This window comes from Malaclemys terrapin, chromosome 9 (assembly GCF_027887155.1).
Source record: "Malaclemys terrapin pileata isolate rMalTer1 chromosome 9, rMalTer1.hap1, whole genome shotgun sequence".
In the NCBI taxonomy this organism is placed as follows: Eukaryota; Metazoa; Chordata; order Testudines; family Emydidae; genus Malaclemys; species Malaclemys terrapin.
In genome coordinates this window covers 69,077,985-69,095,474 of record NC_071513.1, presented here as the reverse complement: position 1 = coordinate 69,095,474, position 17,490 = coordinate 69,077,985, and the positions used below count along the sequence as shown (strand labels likewise).

At 40.8% G+C, this 17,490-nt stretch overlaps 1 protein-coding gene across 6 annotated transcripts in view; it reads right to left on the bottom strand.

Moving 5' to 3' along the window:
* Positions 1-201: 201 nt before the first annotated feature.
* Positions 202-17,490, bottom strand: part of ACSL3 (acyl-CoA synthetase long chain family member 3) — a 115,434-nt gene continuing 98,145 nt past the window's right edge. For 5 of the 6 annotated variants that reach the window (XM_054039108.1, XM_054039110.1, XM_054039109.1 and 2 more), the window contains 5 exons: positions 15,227-15,301; positions 13,531-13,722; positions 10,869-10,983; positions 6,065-6,222; positions 202-2,666 (listed from right to left, as the gene is read on the bottom strand). In XM_054039108.1, the coding sequence (XP_053895083.1) occupies positions 2,506-2,666; positions 6,065-6,222; positions 10,869-10,983; positions 13,531-13,722; positions 15,227-15,301 (701 nt within the window). In that variant the 3' untranslated portion in view covers positions 202-2,505. Of the gene's footprint in view, positions 2,667-3,492; positions 4,067-6,064; positions 6,223-10,868; positions 10,984-13,530; positions 13,723-15,226; positions 15,302-17,490 lie in introns of those variants that run through there. The other variant, XM_054039112.1, reaches the window with a different exon arrangement.

The following is a 17,490-nucleotide window of genomic DNA, read 5'->3' as shown; positions in this document are numbered from 1 at the left end:
CATCAGAAAAGAAAATTGGATTGAAAAACAGATGCAGAGTTAGATTAGAGCCCAACCTTCTGGCAGAGCTGGAAGGAAAGTGAAGACTTATTTCCAAATTAATGCTAAAACATCTGTTCATTTCTGTGATTTATCCAAAGTGCATTTAAGAACTTAACAGTATACTTTAAAATACTATTTAATCCAGAAGAAGAATTCTGAAAGAATCAAATTTAGAATTTTATTAATATACTACAGAGTACAACCAGTGGTCTTGAGATGCTGGACATATTTTGTTAGCCATATTTTGGATTACTTTTGTTTTTCTAGGATCACAAAAAAAAACATTTATAACCTTGAGCAAAGTATATCGTTTGCTTCAAATGCAGGCTCTATTTATGAACCTTATTGCTTCTTGATGCCATTTGACAGAGTGCAAATCTATATTTTATTAAACATTTTTCTATACCTAAAACAGGATGATACTTTTCCTTTGAATTTGGCAGTTCATGCGCTCCCATTCTTCAATCAATCACTTTCCTAGTTTAGTCTTATCTGTATATATCTATCATGTATTTATAACTTCCTTAAGATTCATATGATGTATAGCCTGGATTACAACAGCCTCATTACCTCATTTCTGATACAAATGTGATTCTGAACCCCTTTTAATTCTGACAATTCCATTTGACTAAATACACTAAACCTCACAGTGCAAATCCATTGCAATCCAGTAAGAGCTATTAAAAATACAGCTCACTCTTCCATTATTTAAGTGACTGAAACTAGGTATGATACATTCAGCTTTCACCAGCACAGGGAACCTACTTGACTTTGGTCTCCTATACAACTGCACAGAGTGTTAATTTTCATATACTTCAGAATTAATTTTTTTCATCAGAGTTTGTGTGAAACCTTCTCCTAAAACTCCCAAGTTAAAGTTTTACCAATGCTAACAGCAGAAAAGGGTGGTTTTAGGTACTGCACGTCTTTTGTACGCCAATGCTCTGTTATCAAACTATTGCATCAAGCGAGCATAAAGACCTGACTTTTTACATTGTAATTACATATACCATATGAGGAAAGACATTTCAGCAAATTAAAGCCCCTTTAATATCTGGTCCATCACAAAATTTACTGATGTATGGCTTTCCATGTTCTCATGTGACCCTGATCAGAATATTTTCTCTAAATTAATATATTAAAAAACTAATAATAAAATACATATCTGAAACCAATCTAGAGGCTCCCACTTTAGACCTAGCTAGCACCCAGAACTCTCAAAATGAAAGCTTCACAGGACTATTTATAATCAACTAACTCAAGAATTTGGTTGCAACAATTAAACAACCAAGCAGGTAAAATAAATATGACTCTTAACTGACAATACTTCAGACATTTGCCTTCAAAGAAAAAAAGTTTATAAACAAAAGAACATGAAATTATTAATTTAGGGGGAGATTTTCAAAGGCACAAATGGCAGTTAGTTACCCAATTCCAACTGGTACGTAACTGGACAGTTAGGCCTTTAAGAAATTTCCCTCCAAAAGATTTGGGCTGCAGCTAGGTTTGAACTTGACTATTATCAATGATTTACAAGCAACAAAACAGAAAACCTGAATTGTGTATGTAAGGCTGATGAGAAAAGAGATGATTTTGTTGAAGTCCCAGCAAACTTTCTGAATTCATTTTACTTAACACTTAAAAGTTCTCACAAGGTTTAAACAATATAACTGCTGTACAAAATGGCATGAAGATATTTTAAAAGTGAATTTCAATATTAGACAGATTATTCACAGATGTAGCTTTTGGTGTGTTAAATAGCATCTTTTGCATTAATAAAGCCTCAAACAACATATTCTCCAGGGCTGTCTGCTTATATACAGTGCTGTGCCATGCCCACCTTTGTTTTTTAGGTAAAAAATAAAATATTTAGGGATCAACCATCAGGCACATATTTCAGGTGTATTTCACAAGTCAGAATGTCAGACTTTTTCTTTCTTAAATTTACAAAGAACAATTGCACAGCAACAAATAATCTGGTCTTCCGTCCAACAGTGATTTGAGTTATAAGCATTTTCAGATTACATAATTTCACATCAATCACTTTTTATATTTAAATACTTATATAAAAAAGGCCCCCAGAATAACCATTTCTTACATAGCCAAGTTATCTGCCTATACATCCAAACTTTAAAAAGTTGCAAACAGAACATTATACAGGATTTATAAATCATATTTAAAAACTTGAGGCTTCAAAATCACAGTTTCTCAAAAGAACTCAGGAAAATCCACATATTGACAAGGTAGCAGAGAATACTGGAAAAAAGGAGACAGACACAAGTTTGCTGCCTTAACATTTTACTAATCCTGACAGGTAAAGATGCTGATGTTATCAGAAGTAACAGTTTAAGCTGAAAATGAGGAATGGTGTTTTTGTGTGTTGGTCTCAAGTACTGAGACACGAGATTCAAGTATTTCCTATTTGATCTGAGCTCACTGTAGCAAAGAAGCGCAGGAAAAGAATTATTTTGTTTTTCCATACATTCGATCAATGTCCACCTGGTAGTGTGATGTAAGCTCTCTGCGTCTTAATTTGAAGGCATCTGTCACCAGCCCAGTCTCAGGAGTCCAAGGATCAGGGCTCAAATGAATTTTTATTGGTATTTCAAATTTCTCCAGATGAGCTGCAATAATAAAAAAATACAAGAGAAAGATTTTAAACATAGATTGAGGGGCTAAATCATGCTCTCACACAGAAAAGGCAATGCTAAGGGGATAAAAGTACTCCTCAAACATTAGTTTGCAGCCACACAGAGAGATCTTTAAAGCATGTGGAGTCACAGGATCTCTGGACAATTATATTCCATTACCATGGAATATGCCCAATGTGCTTGGGCTTTTGTGCTGCTTTCTGGCTTTGCAAATGCATGCACATACACATAGCAGAATGGCTCACTCGAGATCTATGCTGCCAGGCCTGTTTCCTGACCCCGACCCTCTGAACGTAGAAGGAGGCATGGAATTGAATTTATTTAGGCTCAAAATAGTGCTACTTTCTGTTGTTTATTTCTGAAGATATTTCTAGAATGTTGCTGGGAGAACATGTTAAGTACAGTAGCTTATTCCTTTGCTACAATATACTCCCCAAAGCTGCACAGCCCCAATTATATGCTGCTTGTGCAGTTGATCTTCAGTGAACTCACCGGCGAGGGAAACTGAAGAAGAGAGAGGGAGGAAGAATGTAATTTACATTTTACTTTCCTCCTTTCATTGTTTTCTCACCCTTTTTGTTCTCTATGGAACACAATGGAGAGGAGTGTTTAACTATTACTCTTTAGCATGGAGGCTAAGGTTATGAAGTAATGTAAAAGTAAAGTCAATGGAACACTGCGCGAATGAAAACAAATATCAGTGTATTGCATACTGTATGCTCATTAGCTTAGAAAATATAGCAAGTTAAATATTGTGTATTAAAGTTTTTGAGATGGGCAAGGAGAAAAATGGGGGTTACTTACCTGTAACTGGAAGTTCTTCAAGATTTGTAGTCCTATCTATATTCCATACATGGGTATACACACTCCATGTGTCTGAGACCAGAGACTTCAAAAGCAAGTAGAGTCTGTCGCTCCACATGTGGGCAGTTTCTTGTCTCATGCTTCATATCCAGGGCATATATGGTAGTGCAGACGGACGCCTCTCCAATTAATCCTCTTACTGCGAATCCGAGAGGATCAAAAGCAGAGGAGGAGGAGGGCAGGAAGTGGAATACAAATAGGGACCACACATCTTGAAGAACTTCCAGTTACGGGTAGAGTAACCGAGTGCTGGTCCCTATGTGTATCCCACATGTGGGTGACTGGTAGCTGTATTAGAAGAGGAGGGTGGTGCAAGGATGCAGTCAATAGAGATGTCTGTAATACTGCTGTCTCATCTGATGCATCTGCAGAAGATGCCTGGACTAAGATGTAATCTTTGAGAGATATGGATGGAACTCCAGATTGCTGCCTTACAAATGTCCAGTATAGGTACTTCTCGAAGACATGCTATGGATGTTGCCTGTGCTCTAGTAGAGCGTGTCCTCACCCTGTTTGCGGAAGGGAGATGAGCCAACTGATTACAGATAACAATACAGAGCAATACAGATATCGATTTAGAGAGTCCCTGAGCAGAAATGCTGGTCTCCGTGAATGCTTTGCTATAGTGACAAAATAGTCTAGGAATTTTCCTAACTGGTTTCATTCTTTGCACACAGAATACTAAAGCCCATCTGACATCAAGGGAATGAAAAATTCAGAAATTATCTTGGGAGTGATTTTTGGGTGAAGGTGAGGGGAAACGAGGTGTATGGTGGGTCGCCCATGAGTGCTCCCAGTTCACTCACTCTGCTGGCTGCTGTGATGGTGGCAAGAAAGATGACCTTCACAGAAAGATGGGACATCAAGCATATGGCAATGGTTCAAAGGGTGGCCCAGTAAATACTGGCAGTACAAGCATAGGCACAGACTTCTAGTTTTCTCCAAGCGGGGTTCACCCCCGCCCCACTCTGAGGCCCCGCCTGCACTCTGCTCCTTTCCCCAATGCCCTGCCCTCGCTCCACCTCTTCCTGCCCCCACTCTGCCCCCTCCCCCAAGGCACCGCCTTCATTCCACATCTTCCCACCCCCACTCCACCCCTCTCCAAGGCCCGTGCCTGCCTGCCGCTCACTGCGCTCCCCCAACCCCCTCCGTGAGCTGCCAAACAGCTGTTTGGCAGGGTCACTGAACAGCTGTTTGACAGCACTCCCAACTAGCTCATTGGGAGCGTCGCCAAACAGCTGATTGGTGCTGAGAACCGGCTATTGTTTTTTCCGTGGGTCCTCCAGCCTCGCAGCACCCATAAAATCGGTGCCTATGGATACAAACCTGAGGTCCCAATGCAATGTTGGCATTGCTACTGGAGGGAAGGTCCTAGTGAGACCCTTCAGAAATCTGACTATTGTCAGGTGACTAAAAATGGATTAGCTCTCTACTGGAGAATAGAAGACATTCATTGCAGATAGGTGGACCTCCAGTGAGCTAATGAAAAGTCCTGATATCTTGAGGGTAAGAAGGTAGTCTAAAATAGCAGGAATACCTGCTTTTTCTGAGGATAACTGGCCCTGTTGCATCCACGTAGCGAAACACCTCAATTTTTGCTAAATACCATTTTCTGGTGGAGTCTTTTCTGCTGTGATTGAGAATAGAATGGCCTCTGATCATGGCTGTTAGAGGGGTGCTACTCACAGACTGAGGCCAAGGTATATGGGGTTCCCTCTGATCTGGATCAGACTTGTGTCTCATGGCCTTCTCCATGAGGTCCTTCCTCAGTTGGAGCTCTTGTCTCTCACAGGTCCGAGAGGGAAGGAGCAGCAGATGCTGCACTTAGTGGAGATATCAGACGCCACAAGACAGTAAAGGCAGTACTGGTGGTCATTGCTAACCGAGATGTGGCAAGGGGGCAGGAGATACAATTCTTAAATCCTGAAACTCTGGGAATAGTCATGGTTCCTGAGGTGGGGACAAACTAAACTACACTAACTAGACTATAAAATACTAAAAAACGTTACAACTATATACAGTTATATATACAGGTTATGAAAGATAAAGCTTCAGACACAGAAGATTCTGACTGAGGCCACATTGTAGTAAGAGGGAACTAGAAAAGCATCTGTCCTCACCACTCTTTATACAGTCATTATGGGGTATAAGGGGAGCAACTGTGCAGGAGCAGACCAAGAGACATTACTTACTAGAAATATCCAGTCTCAGACACATGAAGCACATATGTACCCACGTGTGGAAATCACACAGAGACCAGCACTCTGTTTTATGTAGATTATGTCCCCCACCCATCCCACACACAAAAAGTATCCTCCAGTTAAAGTCAAGTTTTGCAGAAAACACAAACACTTCATTACAGACAGATTCTATTTTGGACACAAATTACACATAATAAAACATCTTTTATATATTGATATGCATATTTTGTTTCTACTGTTTTATATTTTACACTTTTACAATACATTAAGCTCCACAAAGCAAATACAAATTTCCCGACTGCTCACCTGAGCTAGCAGCTTCAGCTACTACCTTCAGTACCTCTTTTTCCATTTCAGCACTGGTACAGATCTCTTCCCAGGTTCCTTTAAATCCTTTCTTCCGAGCTAGTTCTGTAAGCTCCTTTTGATTTGGCACAACAAATGCAATGACATAAGACTGGAAACTGAGAAGTATAAAATGTACTTTAGTATGAATTTTGTAGAGTTAACAATTACTTCATTTAAAAACTATTATAAAGATCAATTTTTTTCTATTTAATATATATTGATTTTTAACTTTTGTTCATCTAGAATCTCACAGAATAAGTACATGGAATTGTACCTCTGCCCTTTTCTAAATAAGCAGAAGTTTGTATTACTGAATATGGTTACTTATGCCATAACAGACCCATGTAAGTATTAAGGAGAAATATGATACTGGCAGAAAATACACAATTTACAGTTTACTAACTATGTATTTAATACCTAACTATAATGTCAGATTAGCCATTTTTAACTGTAATTTCCTTATTATGAGATAATTTGGATTGCCTATTTACATAATGAATAAAAATAAGGCATGTCGGGTTCAAATAATTCATTGAGGGGCAAATCTTAACCTGTCCTTTACAGATATGGAAAGTCCTCCTGCAAAGGAATCAGTGCACTTCTGCTATACTAAGGTGAGGGGAGGCAGGGCTCAGCATTTGCAGGATGTGCACACCTCATGCATAAGGAGAATACCAATTCTGGTAGGTCTCGCCTGCACCTGTCACACTGGAGTACGTGGGGGCTGAATCCCTCCCTGGATAGATCCGCTACCCACTGTCCCATGGGGAGGTAGAGTATGAGAGCAAAGAGGTAATTGACAGGGGTATTTCTCCTTGATGCTCCAAGGATTGGTGGACCATTGTAGCAGGTTTACAGACATAAATGCAGGCTGGTCTACAAGTGTCCTTTACACCAAGATCTTTTGGAACTCAGTATTATTTAAAATTAATGGGGAAATGACTGTTTGCCCCCAGGAGCACTATGGACATGCATGGTGTGGAGTTTTGTCTAGTTATTCTGGGAGACCAAACTTATCTCTAGGTGCCCTGGCTAATGAAGCCATATACAGGCTGCTTGGACAGAAGGAAGGAACATTTTAATTATTGCCCGAGTAGTTGTACTACGGTAGTTGATTGTGCATTTGGTCATCTGACAGGCAGGTGGCACAGTTTATGTAACAGATTGGAAGCAGCAGGGGGGAAAAGGCCCATTATAATTGCTTGTGTTTTACACAATATTTGTAAGAACAAGAGGGAAAGCCTTATAGGTGGGTGGGAGACTGAGCTGAGGAGATTTGCTCAGAGGTTCAAGCAACCAGCAAGGCATCCTACACAGAACACAAACACCAGGGGAGTGCTGTCAAGGATGCCTACTGTTTGCATTATGAGTCACATGCCTGAACACGTTAGCCAATGGAGTGTGTGTTCCGATGCAAACATTATGAGCGCTGGTGGGTGGTTGATGTTGAATGGTTCCTATATGTTTTTGTAAAAGCCGATGAATTATTTCAGGTTTATTTAAAGGATTTTCTGTATTAAATGCATTGATGACTCAAAATGGATGTATTATGTATAAATAGTTTTATTATGAAAAAACAATAAAAACACCAAATACAAACCTTTTAATGGAACAAATGGGACAAAATTGTATTTGGAACACCATTTAACTAACCAGCTGCAGACAAACCTTTAACAAGTGCAACAGTTAAGAACATTTCAAATGCAACAATTTGGAGGAGGGATGCAGAAAGTTAAAGGCAAGTATACACCTTGCCCCTGGCTCTTCTGGACTCCCAAGTGCAAGTGTCTCAGTGCCCAGAGGTTGGATTTGAGAGGTGAATAAGAACTGCTAGAAGCATTGCTGTGGGGATGCAGAGATTAGGAGTTAGTGCTGTCCAGGGTCTGAAGAACATGGCTGGGTCCCAAATTATGGGACTGCAGGGCCTGCTGGCCTAGCAGAAGTGTGTTTTTCCAAGAGGACATTCTGTCTCAGGATAGCATCCATGAGTTGCCTCTGAATCTCTCTGCCTTTTTCCACGCTCTCCTTCACCATGGTGATGCCGTCCTTGGCCACAGCCATACTTTCACTGGTCACTGCGACGCTGTCCTTGCCCACTGCCACAATCTCTGGGGCAGCTGCACTTCTTTCTCCCTCCCTCATATACAGTCTCCACCTCTCAGCCAGCCTGGTTGTCCTCTGTGTCTCTGCCATGAGTTCTGTAAACACCTTGTCTTGAGTGTTCTTTTTTCTCCCCTTTAGGTTGACCAGTCTGTCAGCAGTACATAGCTGGTCCTTGATGATCTGGCTATTGCAGGGGCTGTAGGAGTAAGGGGCAGAGGGGGAAGAACAGTTGCTTATTGTTCATATCTCAGACAAATCATGACAGGTTTTCTTGGTATGTATATGTGACTTTACCTCCCTGAGACTCTTGCCATTCGGGGGAACCTCAGAGATGGTAAGTGGTCTGCATGTACAGAGGAATCTGGTGCATGTGGATTTCAATCTACTGTATCTGCTTTCATGCTGCTAGGGGTGATGTGGTTAGAGCTATGATCCAGGTTTGGTTTTGCAGTTTTGTTTGTGCCCTGGAGGTGCTTCTATGGTATTTGAGGTGTAAAGGAGGGACTATGGAGGGCAAACTGGATAGTAATTCCCTCTACATCCCCTTTAAGCTGTCCTCACTCTCCATTACATTATGCTGATGTGGCTGACTAGGAGGCAGAGAATGGTCTTATTCAAAAAGGCAAAGGGCAGTATCTTGCTGGTCAGTTATTCACCAGGATGGTCCCCCCCAAAAGCACTGCAGGAGTGGAAGAAGCTGACAAGCTATACTGGGCATGTGGCTATTCCCTGTAATATGCAAAACAAAAATCAAGCTATTTCTCAGTCTTAAGGTTTGCTATATCTCCCCTGCAGACATGAAGAAAGTGCAGAGAAGAACAGGGTCCTTCAATGATCATCAGCTACAATGTGTTTTACAGGGCATTTGTACCTTAGAAGGGTGCAGTATTGTTTATGCCTTGACTGGGCAGGCAATGTGCACTTATACTTCACATAAACTATGAAAACTAACCACATTTCTTTTTCTGCAAGTATGGTCTCAATCAACTGAGAATTTTGCACACATGACTCCTTTTGTTATTGAAATCTGCTATGGAAGGGTGTGCACCAGAGGAGAAAGAGGGACTGATTGCAATTGCACTATGCTGGCTGGATTTTGAAGCTGTAACAAACAGGAAGGGGGATGGGGGTTTCTAGCTCATATCTGCCAACAGTAATAATAAATAATAAATTATAAACATAGATACTTACATGCTGAAGTTCCCTGTATGTGATATGACTCTTCAAGCCTGGCCTGGGTTTCTGTCTGGGATTCTGGCTCAGTCAATGCAGGGCACGAACAAGGGTCTGTTCTAGCAGGGCATGACTGGGGCTGGCTTCCCAGCTGGCTATAGTCAGGATCCTGAGTCACAGGATCTCAGGGGGCAGCTCCCCTTCGGCAGTCTCTTGCTCATCCGCTGATAGGTCTAGTCAGTCGTCCTCAGTGCAGGGGGGAGTGCAGGCAACATTCTCAGAATAGTGCCTGGGATGGGTTGTACTATAAATTGGGTAGAATCCTGTTTAGTTCATCAAAAATGGAGAGGTCATATGCCCCCTGACAGACTGTCTCCTTTTATCTCTCATTTCAATGTTTCTCCTGAGCTTTTGGCTTCTTATCTGGCACTTAGCGGCGTTCTGGTCACAACCCCCACAGACATCTGCTTTGCAATGTCCACAAAAAGGTCCTTATGCCTGTGGCTGGCCACAAGAGTTTCTGAACTGACACTTCTCCCCCAGTGGTGATGACATCCAGGGTCTCAACATAGCTCCAAACAGCTGTACGAGGCATGTTGTGGGGCTTCTCATGTGCTAGCAGTTTGTATCACCAGAATAACGATACTCTGGAATATAGGAGCAAATGGCCAAAATCTGGCTCTGCTCCACACTTTAAAGAGGGGAAGGATCAACACCAGGGCAGGGAGGGCACACGAGTAAATGAACAGGTCAGTAACGGTTGACCTGAAAAGCACTGTGGGATAGCCATTGGATGCACACAAAAAGGTGGACAGCAACTGTAAGTGCACAAATAAAAGATCAAACTAATTCAATTAGGAGCAAACCTAATCTACTTGCAGGAGGAGTCCAGAGTTCCCAGGAAATGTGGAGTTAAGAATGCAGTGACGAGTTGCATCATGCATACACAGGAATTTTCAAACCAGATTAACTGGATTTGATCCAGTTTAAAAACCCAATGTAGACGAGCCCTCAGCGAGTTGCAACAACATTAGTAGTTGAAGAACGGTTTTCCACTGCTGCCCCAATGTCTAATGGTGGATGGGTCAGGTGGGTTCTCCCTTCACTCTTGCAGAGATCCTCAATATATTCAGTTACTTGCAGCAGATATATGAAACTAGATTTGGCTACAAATGTATTAATTTGGTCATGCACAAGTACTTATAAGAGACAGCTAACGCTTAATCTTTTCAAGTTTCAGATATGATTATACCTGGAGCGGACTGCAAAACTTCAAAAAAACAAAACAAAACAACCCAACAAAAAAAGAGGGTGTCCTTGAAAAACTTCTACTGTTAAAAATTTGTGCTGGTTTATATTTCATATAAAATCTCTTTCAAATGGGCAAAAAACTTGCAAGTCAGCAAAAATGTTTTATGTGCAACTACTGTAGTTTAAATATTAGAAAACACTGACCCCAAAGTCTTGGAAACATCAGCCCTCTTACCTGCTTGCATATGCACAAATATTATCTATCAGTGGCATATTCTTCAAAGCTGCCTCAATTTTGCCAAGAGAGACGTATTCTCCTGCCTGGAGTTTTACAAGATCTTTCTTACGATCTATGGATAAAGGGAAAAATTAAATAAATGTTATTTGCAAAATGAAAACACTAAGGGCTTGCTTATACCTATTGCTGAGATCTAAGTGTATAAGTGCAACAGACATATTTCTGTGTGTTTTAAATTAGATACATTTATGGCCAAGTTCCAGTTTTTGGTACTGCACAGATTTACAAAAAGCAATCTGCCCAGATTATCAGATTCCTTCTACCAACTGGGATCCATATTTTAAACTGCACAAAATCCTTTCCCCAATGAAATATGTTTATGTTTACTATATGTTTTATTCCAATTAGACCTTCTAGTTATATGGTAAACTTATCAGATATAACAATATCTATCAGCAGTGTAAGTGAATATAACTAGACCATAATTAGAATTAAGTGAAAAACAGTGTTTGGCTGAAAGAGGTTACTTAACCTGTGCAGTAACTGAGGTCTTTGAGATGATTGTCCCTGTGGGTGCTCCACTTCAGGTGAATCTGTGCCCCTGCGCTTGTAATCGGAGATTTTTAGTAGCAGTGCCTGGTTGGGTCACACATGCGCTGTCCCCGTCCCGCACCATTTCTGGCAGTTACATAGTGCTGTGCGACCAACCCCCTCCTTGGTTCCCTCTCTACCACAGATTCTCTAGCATGAAAACTTCAAAGTATAGGGAAGAGAGGAAGGGTAGTGGAGTCCTGGTACCTCAGAGGTGGACGGTCTCAGTGCGGTTGGTACTGATGGGGTCTGATGGGTCGGGGAGCGTCTCTTTTTGACAAATTCCCGAGGAGGGGAGGTCAGAGCCAGTTTCTTTGTCACATTTTTGGCGAAGTGCTCCTTTCTCTGAGAGGGTAGCAGGGTTGGGGACCGGTGTCCGGGGGGTCCATGATCCCTGATTGCATGCAGAGACTTCTCCTCATGACACCGATATTGAGGACCGGCAAGTGAGGCAACATTTAAAACCTGGGGAGCTGGGCATGCCCCTTAGAATAGCGTTTCTCCCGTGAGGAAGGGTAACTGTACTATACTAAGGGGTATCCTAATAACTTAGGAATTTAAGTTTTAGTTAAGAGAATTTTTTTAAGAATAAACGGGGAAGAGATAGTAGTTAGTTTAGTTTACTACCCTAATTAACTAGAATTCTAAAGTTAAGCTAGGCTAAAGATAAATCTCAGAGGTGCTGCCAAATGCTCCATCTCAAGGCGAGGGAGGTGGAGAAGGAACTGAGGGGGGATTGGTCACATAGCTCTATGTAACCGCCAGAAGCAGAACAGGACAGGGACAATGCATGTGCATCCAACCAGGCACTGCTACTAAAAATCTCTGATTACAAGCGCAGGGGTGTAGATTTACCTAAAGTGGAGCACCCACAAGGATACTCTTCAAAGAACTGTATGTTTCAAGCTGCTTGGCTTCTATACATATGCCCAGAAACATATGCAGGGAAAGCAACATTTTGTGGTATTTTATTATTTATTCTTGTAATTTATATTTTAACAGTTCATCTATTGCTCAAGGCACAATTACAATTAGAGATACATTTCTCGGGTCTGCCTGAGGTCTCATTAATACAGGACCCAAGTGGGGAGGACAGTAAAGTGCCCCCCAATCCTGGGTGTGGTAAGGGGTTGATTCAGTACAAGTGATCGGTACAAGTGAGAACAACTTGAAGGGTGTTCTATCTTGCACCAGCTGTAATGGCTTCTAAGGGGCTGCTGGAGCAGACAGGAATTGCCAAGTGCAATGGCACTTTGGCCAAACCCCCTTTCCCTGGTCATACCATAACATGCTCTCTGGGGCAGCCCAGTAAGCTAGTTTTGCAGCTATACTGTCCCGAAAGACCACTGCAAAGGGACCTAGGACTTGGCCCAAACCACAAAACAAATGAAGTCAATAGCAACACTCCTCATTTTACTCTTAAACCAGTGCTCTGATTTTCAAGATTACTGAGCAACCAGAAGCTCCCACTAACTTCATTGGGTGTGCTTCACAATCATGAAAGTCATGCCACTATTTGGGTGCCTAAATATGCCCTTAGGAGCCTAACTTTAGGCACTTGTTTAAAAAAAGTGTTGCCTGCAAGTATTCCTCTTCCATTGTCTGTAGAGGACTCCAATTAATACCAAGACAAAGAAACACACTGTAGAATTACTGACAGCATAATACCAATACAACCTCCCCCACCCACACCCCTCAACAAAAAACAACAAAACACAAACAAAAATCTCTAAAACTTAATACAAGAGTTTAAATAGCTCATATATCTTGGATATCTCATATTTAGGAAAGTAGAGTTCTCTGTTGATGCACCCAATATCACAGCTAAATCTACATTAATATTCTCAAAGAGGGAGAACAGTTGTAGTTTAAAATATGAACTGGAGCTTAGGGTTGAGGGATAAACATATTCCTTGGATACATGGAACAGTATGAGCCCAAATGTCAAGTAGTCCAGCACTTGAGAATTGTAGGTAACAACAACACTGTAAAGCAGCTCAAGTATGTTGTTTACCTGAACTGTGTCAATTGATAGAAGTAAATTAATCAAATTCCTTAGGTAACTCACCAATTATTTTTAGACATCCATCTGCATGGAACTCCCCAATGTCTCCAGTATGGAGCCACCTCTGTCCATTCTCATCCACAGTGAAATCTTTTTTGGTTCGTTCTTCGTTTTTGTAGTAGCCCATGGTCACATTTTGGCCTCCAATAAGAATCTCACCTCTCGGATATGGTTTATCAGTATTATAATATCCACCTGAAAACAGAGATAATTATTTTCTAAACATGATGTTGATTTAAAAAAACTGAAGTTAAACAAAAAAACCTACAAAATAGAAACTATTCCAAGCAAATCTATACAGTTTTCAATGGATTAATGTGTTTAGTTTTTTATTCAAATTAGGTTTTATAGAGCAGGTCATTAGTTTAGATTAGAATAATTACTTTTGGAAGTATCTTTTTTACAATACATTTCTGAATAATTTAACTAGAGTATAACTGTATCCAAACCACTTTTAGCATCTAGTTAGAGAGGTGGGTAGGCACTGTTCATTAATGGTGAATTCCTATGTGTGCAGAGGGCCAACTCAAGGCATATGCATCATCTCAGTCCTATTCAGGGGACTTAAGTTAGACGTAAGCCTTACACTGGCCCAAAACAAAGGGTGAATTTCATTCAATGTTGTGAGAAAAAAGCTCAAGCAGCTCCACCATCCAAATTAGAAGAGACTGTGAAGGGAGGCAAAGGACTGAAGAGGTACTTTAAACATCTAATTAGATCCATTAGATTGGGCATCTAACTTAATAGGCTTCCATTTCACTGGCCATTGCTTGCTTGCTTTCTTTTTTTCCTCTTTTTTACTTGTTACATTAATGCTAGTAAACTGCACTACGCCCTATTGTGAAATTTTCTAACATCTAACGAGAAGAGAAAATGTGCACTTGTAGTTTAGCTTGAACTGTAGTGAATCCAATACCCCTGGTTTGGCACATAGAGAGCTTTGTCTCCCATTCCAGTGTGTTGACATTAAATAATTCTCGAGATAGGAGGGTACATGTATGCACACGCACAAACACACAAGATGTATGTTCATATATCATGTGACTAACAAAAAGAAAGAAATAGTATAGTAGATTATTATTATTTGTATCATCCTAGTGCCTAGGAGTTCCAGTCATGGACCAGCATCCCATTGTGCTGGCACTGCACAAACACAAGCTGTAAATCATAACTGTTTAAAAATATTGTGTGTGTGCTAATAACCAAATCTATAATATTCATAAAACTTTACAGCGGCTTAGGAGCTGATTTTTTTTAACTCAAACTTGTGTGCAACAAGGTAGAAAACAAACAAACAAACAAACATTCATCTACCAAATTATTATTGAAACACAATAGGTTTCCTTTCATCCTGAAACAACAAAAAATAGACCAATTCCATGGCTTTATTATACTAACCATCACCTATTTAAGCAAATATCAATAATTTTCTATTGTCTACATTTAAACTATTTAAACATTCTATTTATTTCCTCTTCAGTAAATAACACATGCACTGTACTTCTTGACGCAGATTTTTCTCAATCCTGTTTGAGCAAGCTCTGTAAGGGAGCTTGGTTGCAGCTCACTGATCCTGTGCCACCCAGGGAATAGCTTTAACTTACACGGTGGAGGATTGGGCATAGTGTAGCCAAATAAATAAATACTGACATAAGGTTCTTACATGCATTTGAGTTTCATTACATAAGAGTTTTCTTACCTTCTTCCCAGTTCATTAATTTGATTTCACAGCAAACCAAAGGTGCTCCTACTCTCCCTGTAGTGTAGTCCCAAACTAAAATTAAAAATAAATTAATTTTCAATTAAAAATGTGCAAGTAGTCATTAAAATGTATTTCTATTTATTAAAACTGAACAACACAACTTTCAAAATGTGCAATTAACATACAAGCATATGTATGTTGGTCCCTTGGTCCTACAATGGGGGAGCAAGGTGAAGAGCTCAAATTAAGTCAATATGGCTCTGGGTAGTCACAGCAGTCCACCCTCATGAATCACATTACAGGACAGCTGTAAATGGATGCTTGTGTGCCTGCTGATTAAGTCAACAATAAATAATAAAATTTCACAATAATTTATCAATATTGAATTTCTTTTCTGAACTACCTTTGAACAGACACAACGAGATCCCAAGATGGGAATCCCCACTGTCAAATGATGCTCTCCCACTTGTGATCTCCAGAGAAAATGTCTGCTCTGGCTGTCTGCCAAAGCATTGTGCACTCCAGGAAGGTGCACTACTTGAGAGGGTGATCTGGTTGCAAATGCAGGAGTTCCAGAGATTGACTGCTTCTATGCAAAGAGGAGTGAGCCTTGCTCCCTCTTGTTTGTTGATGTACATCTCTACCCCGATACAACGCTGTCCTCGGGAGCCAAAAAAATCTTACTGTGTTATAGGTGAAACCGCATTATACTGAACCTGCTTTGATCCGCCAGAGTGCTCAGCCCCGCCCCCCCGGAGCGCTGCTTTATCGCGTTATATCCGAATTCATGTTATATCGGATTGCGTTATATCGGGGTAGAGGTGTAGTAAACTCTTGTCATGTTATCCAACAGGACTTGAACATGCAAGTTCTGAATAAAAAGTAGGAATCACTTGCAGGCTTTGTGCACTGCACACAGCTCCAAAAGGTTTATGTGCAGCTGGGATTTTTGTTGGGTCCAGGTACCCTGTCCAACGTGTTTGCACAGATGGGAGGGATCTGTAGTCAATCTTTCTGAGGGTGGGGAGGGACAAAGGGAAGCCCCATGTACAGTTTCTCTTTTTTCACACCAACAGAGAGAATACTGAACTCTTGGGGGGGGGGCAGGGGAGCAAGATCAGTTTGTCTGGACTGTGTTTGTTTGACACTGTCCATAATCAAGCCTGTAGACATCGAAGTCAAAGTCTCACAAAGGGTGTTACATACATACACAAGGCAGTTGGGACAGGTTCAAACTGTTGTCTGAGGGCTCAGTCAAAGCTGAGTGATGATGTCCTTTATATCTTGGAATTTGTCCTGGGGTAGGTATGCTTTGGCTCTGACTGAATCTAGGATTGCTCCAATAAAGTCTATAGTTTGTGTGGAAGCTAAAATGGACTTTTTAATGTTTACTTAGAATCCTGAGGAGTGTAGGAATCTGAGTAGGATCAGAGTTGTCATCCATAACTTATATGGTGTTCCCATGAACAACCTGTTGACACTGCTCTGTGCTGGCCACCATTTTAAGGAGTTGATCACCTGCGCTGGAACCCATAAGTTCCAGGGAGTGGACCCATACTTTTTAAATGAAGCCTAGAATGCATGTGATGTGTGACTGCATCCATGGAGTGATCCCTATGCACAATACTAGGAGGCCTAGCAGCTGAAGGCTCAGTGCAATAGCATGCCTTTTGAAGTTCCAAAACAACACAAGGAGGTTTTGAATTTTCTGGAACCTCTTAAAGATAGACACCTCGATAGCAAAAATATATCTATGTCCCTTCCCAAGTGAGTTATTTGGGGGAACGGAATCAAGCTTTTCTTGATATTGATAATAAAGCCATGCACCGAAGGAGATTCAAGGTCAGGGATGTCTATGGGCTATTGTTGGGGATAAGAGCTCTGATTAATGTCATCCAAGAAGGAATATAGGTGGATTCCTTGTGACCTGAGTCTGAATATGATTACCACCACCATCATTGTAAAGACAAAGGGGGCTGCAGACAAGCCAAATAGGAGTGTCCGATATTGATAATGCTTCCTGCCCTACGAAAGCCTTAGGAACCTTAGATAGCATAGTCTGATCATTAGATGAACATATGTATCCATCAGATCCACCAAAGTCAGAAAATTCCTTTCGGATAGGGATGACACCTTAAAAGTTAGGGTCTCCATTCCAAACTTTGTTTTTTTCATCTACTTGTTGAGCCTCTTGGGATCTAGAAGGGCACAGCTTCCCCCGTAGGCTTCTGAACAATAAAGAATCTCTCTTATGAGGGAAC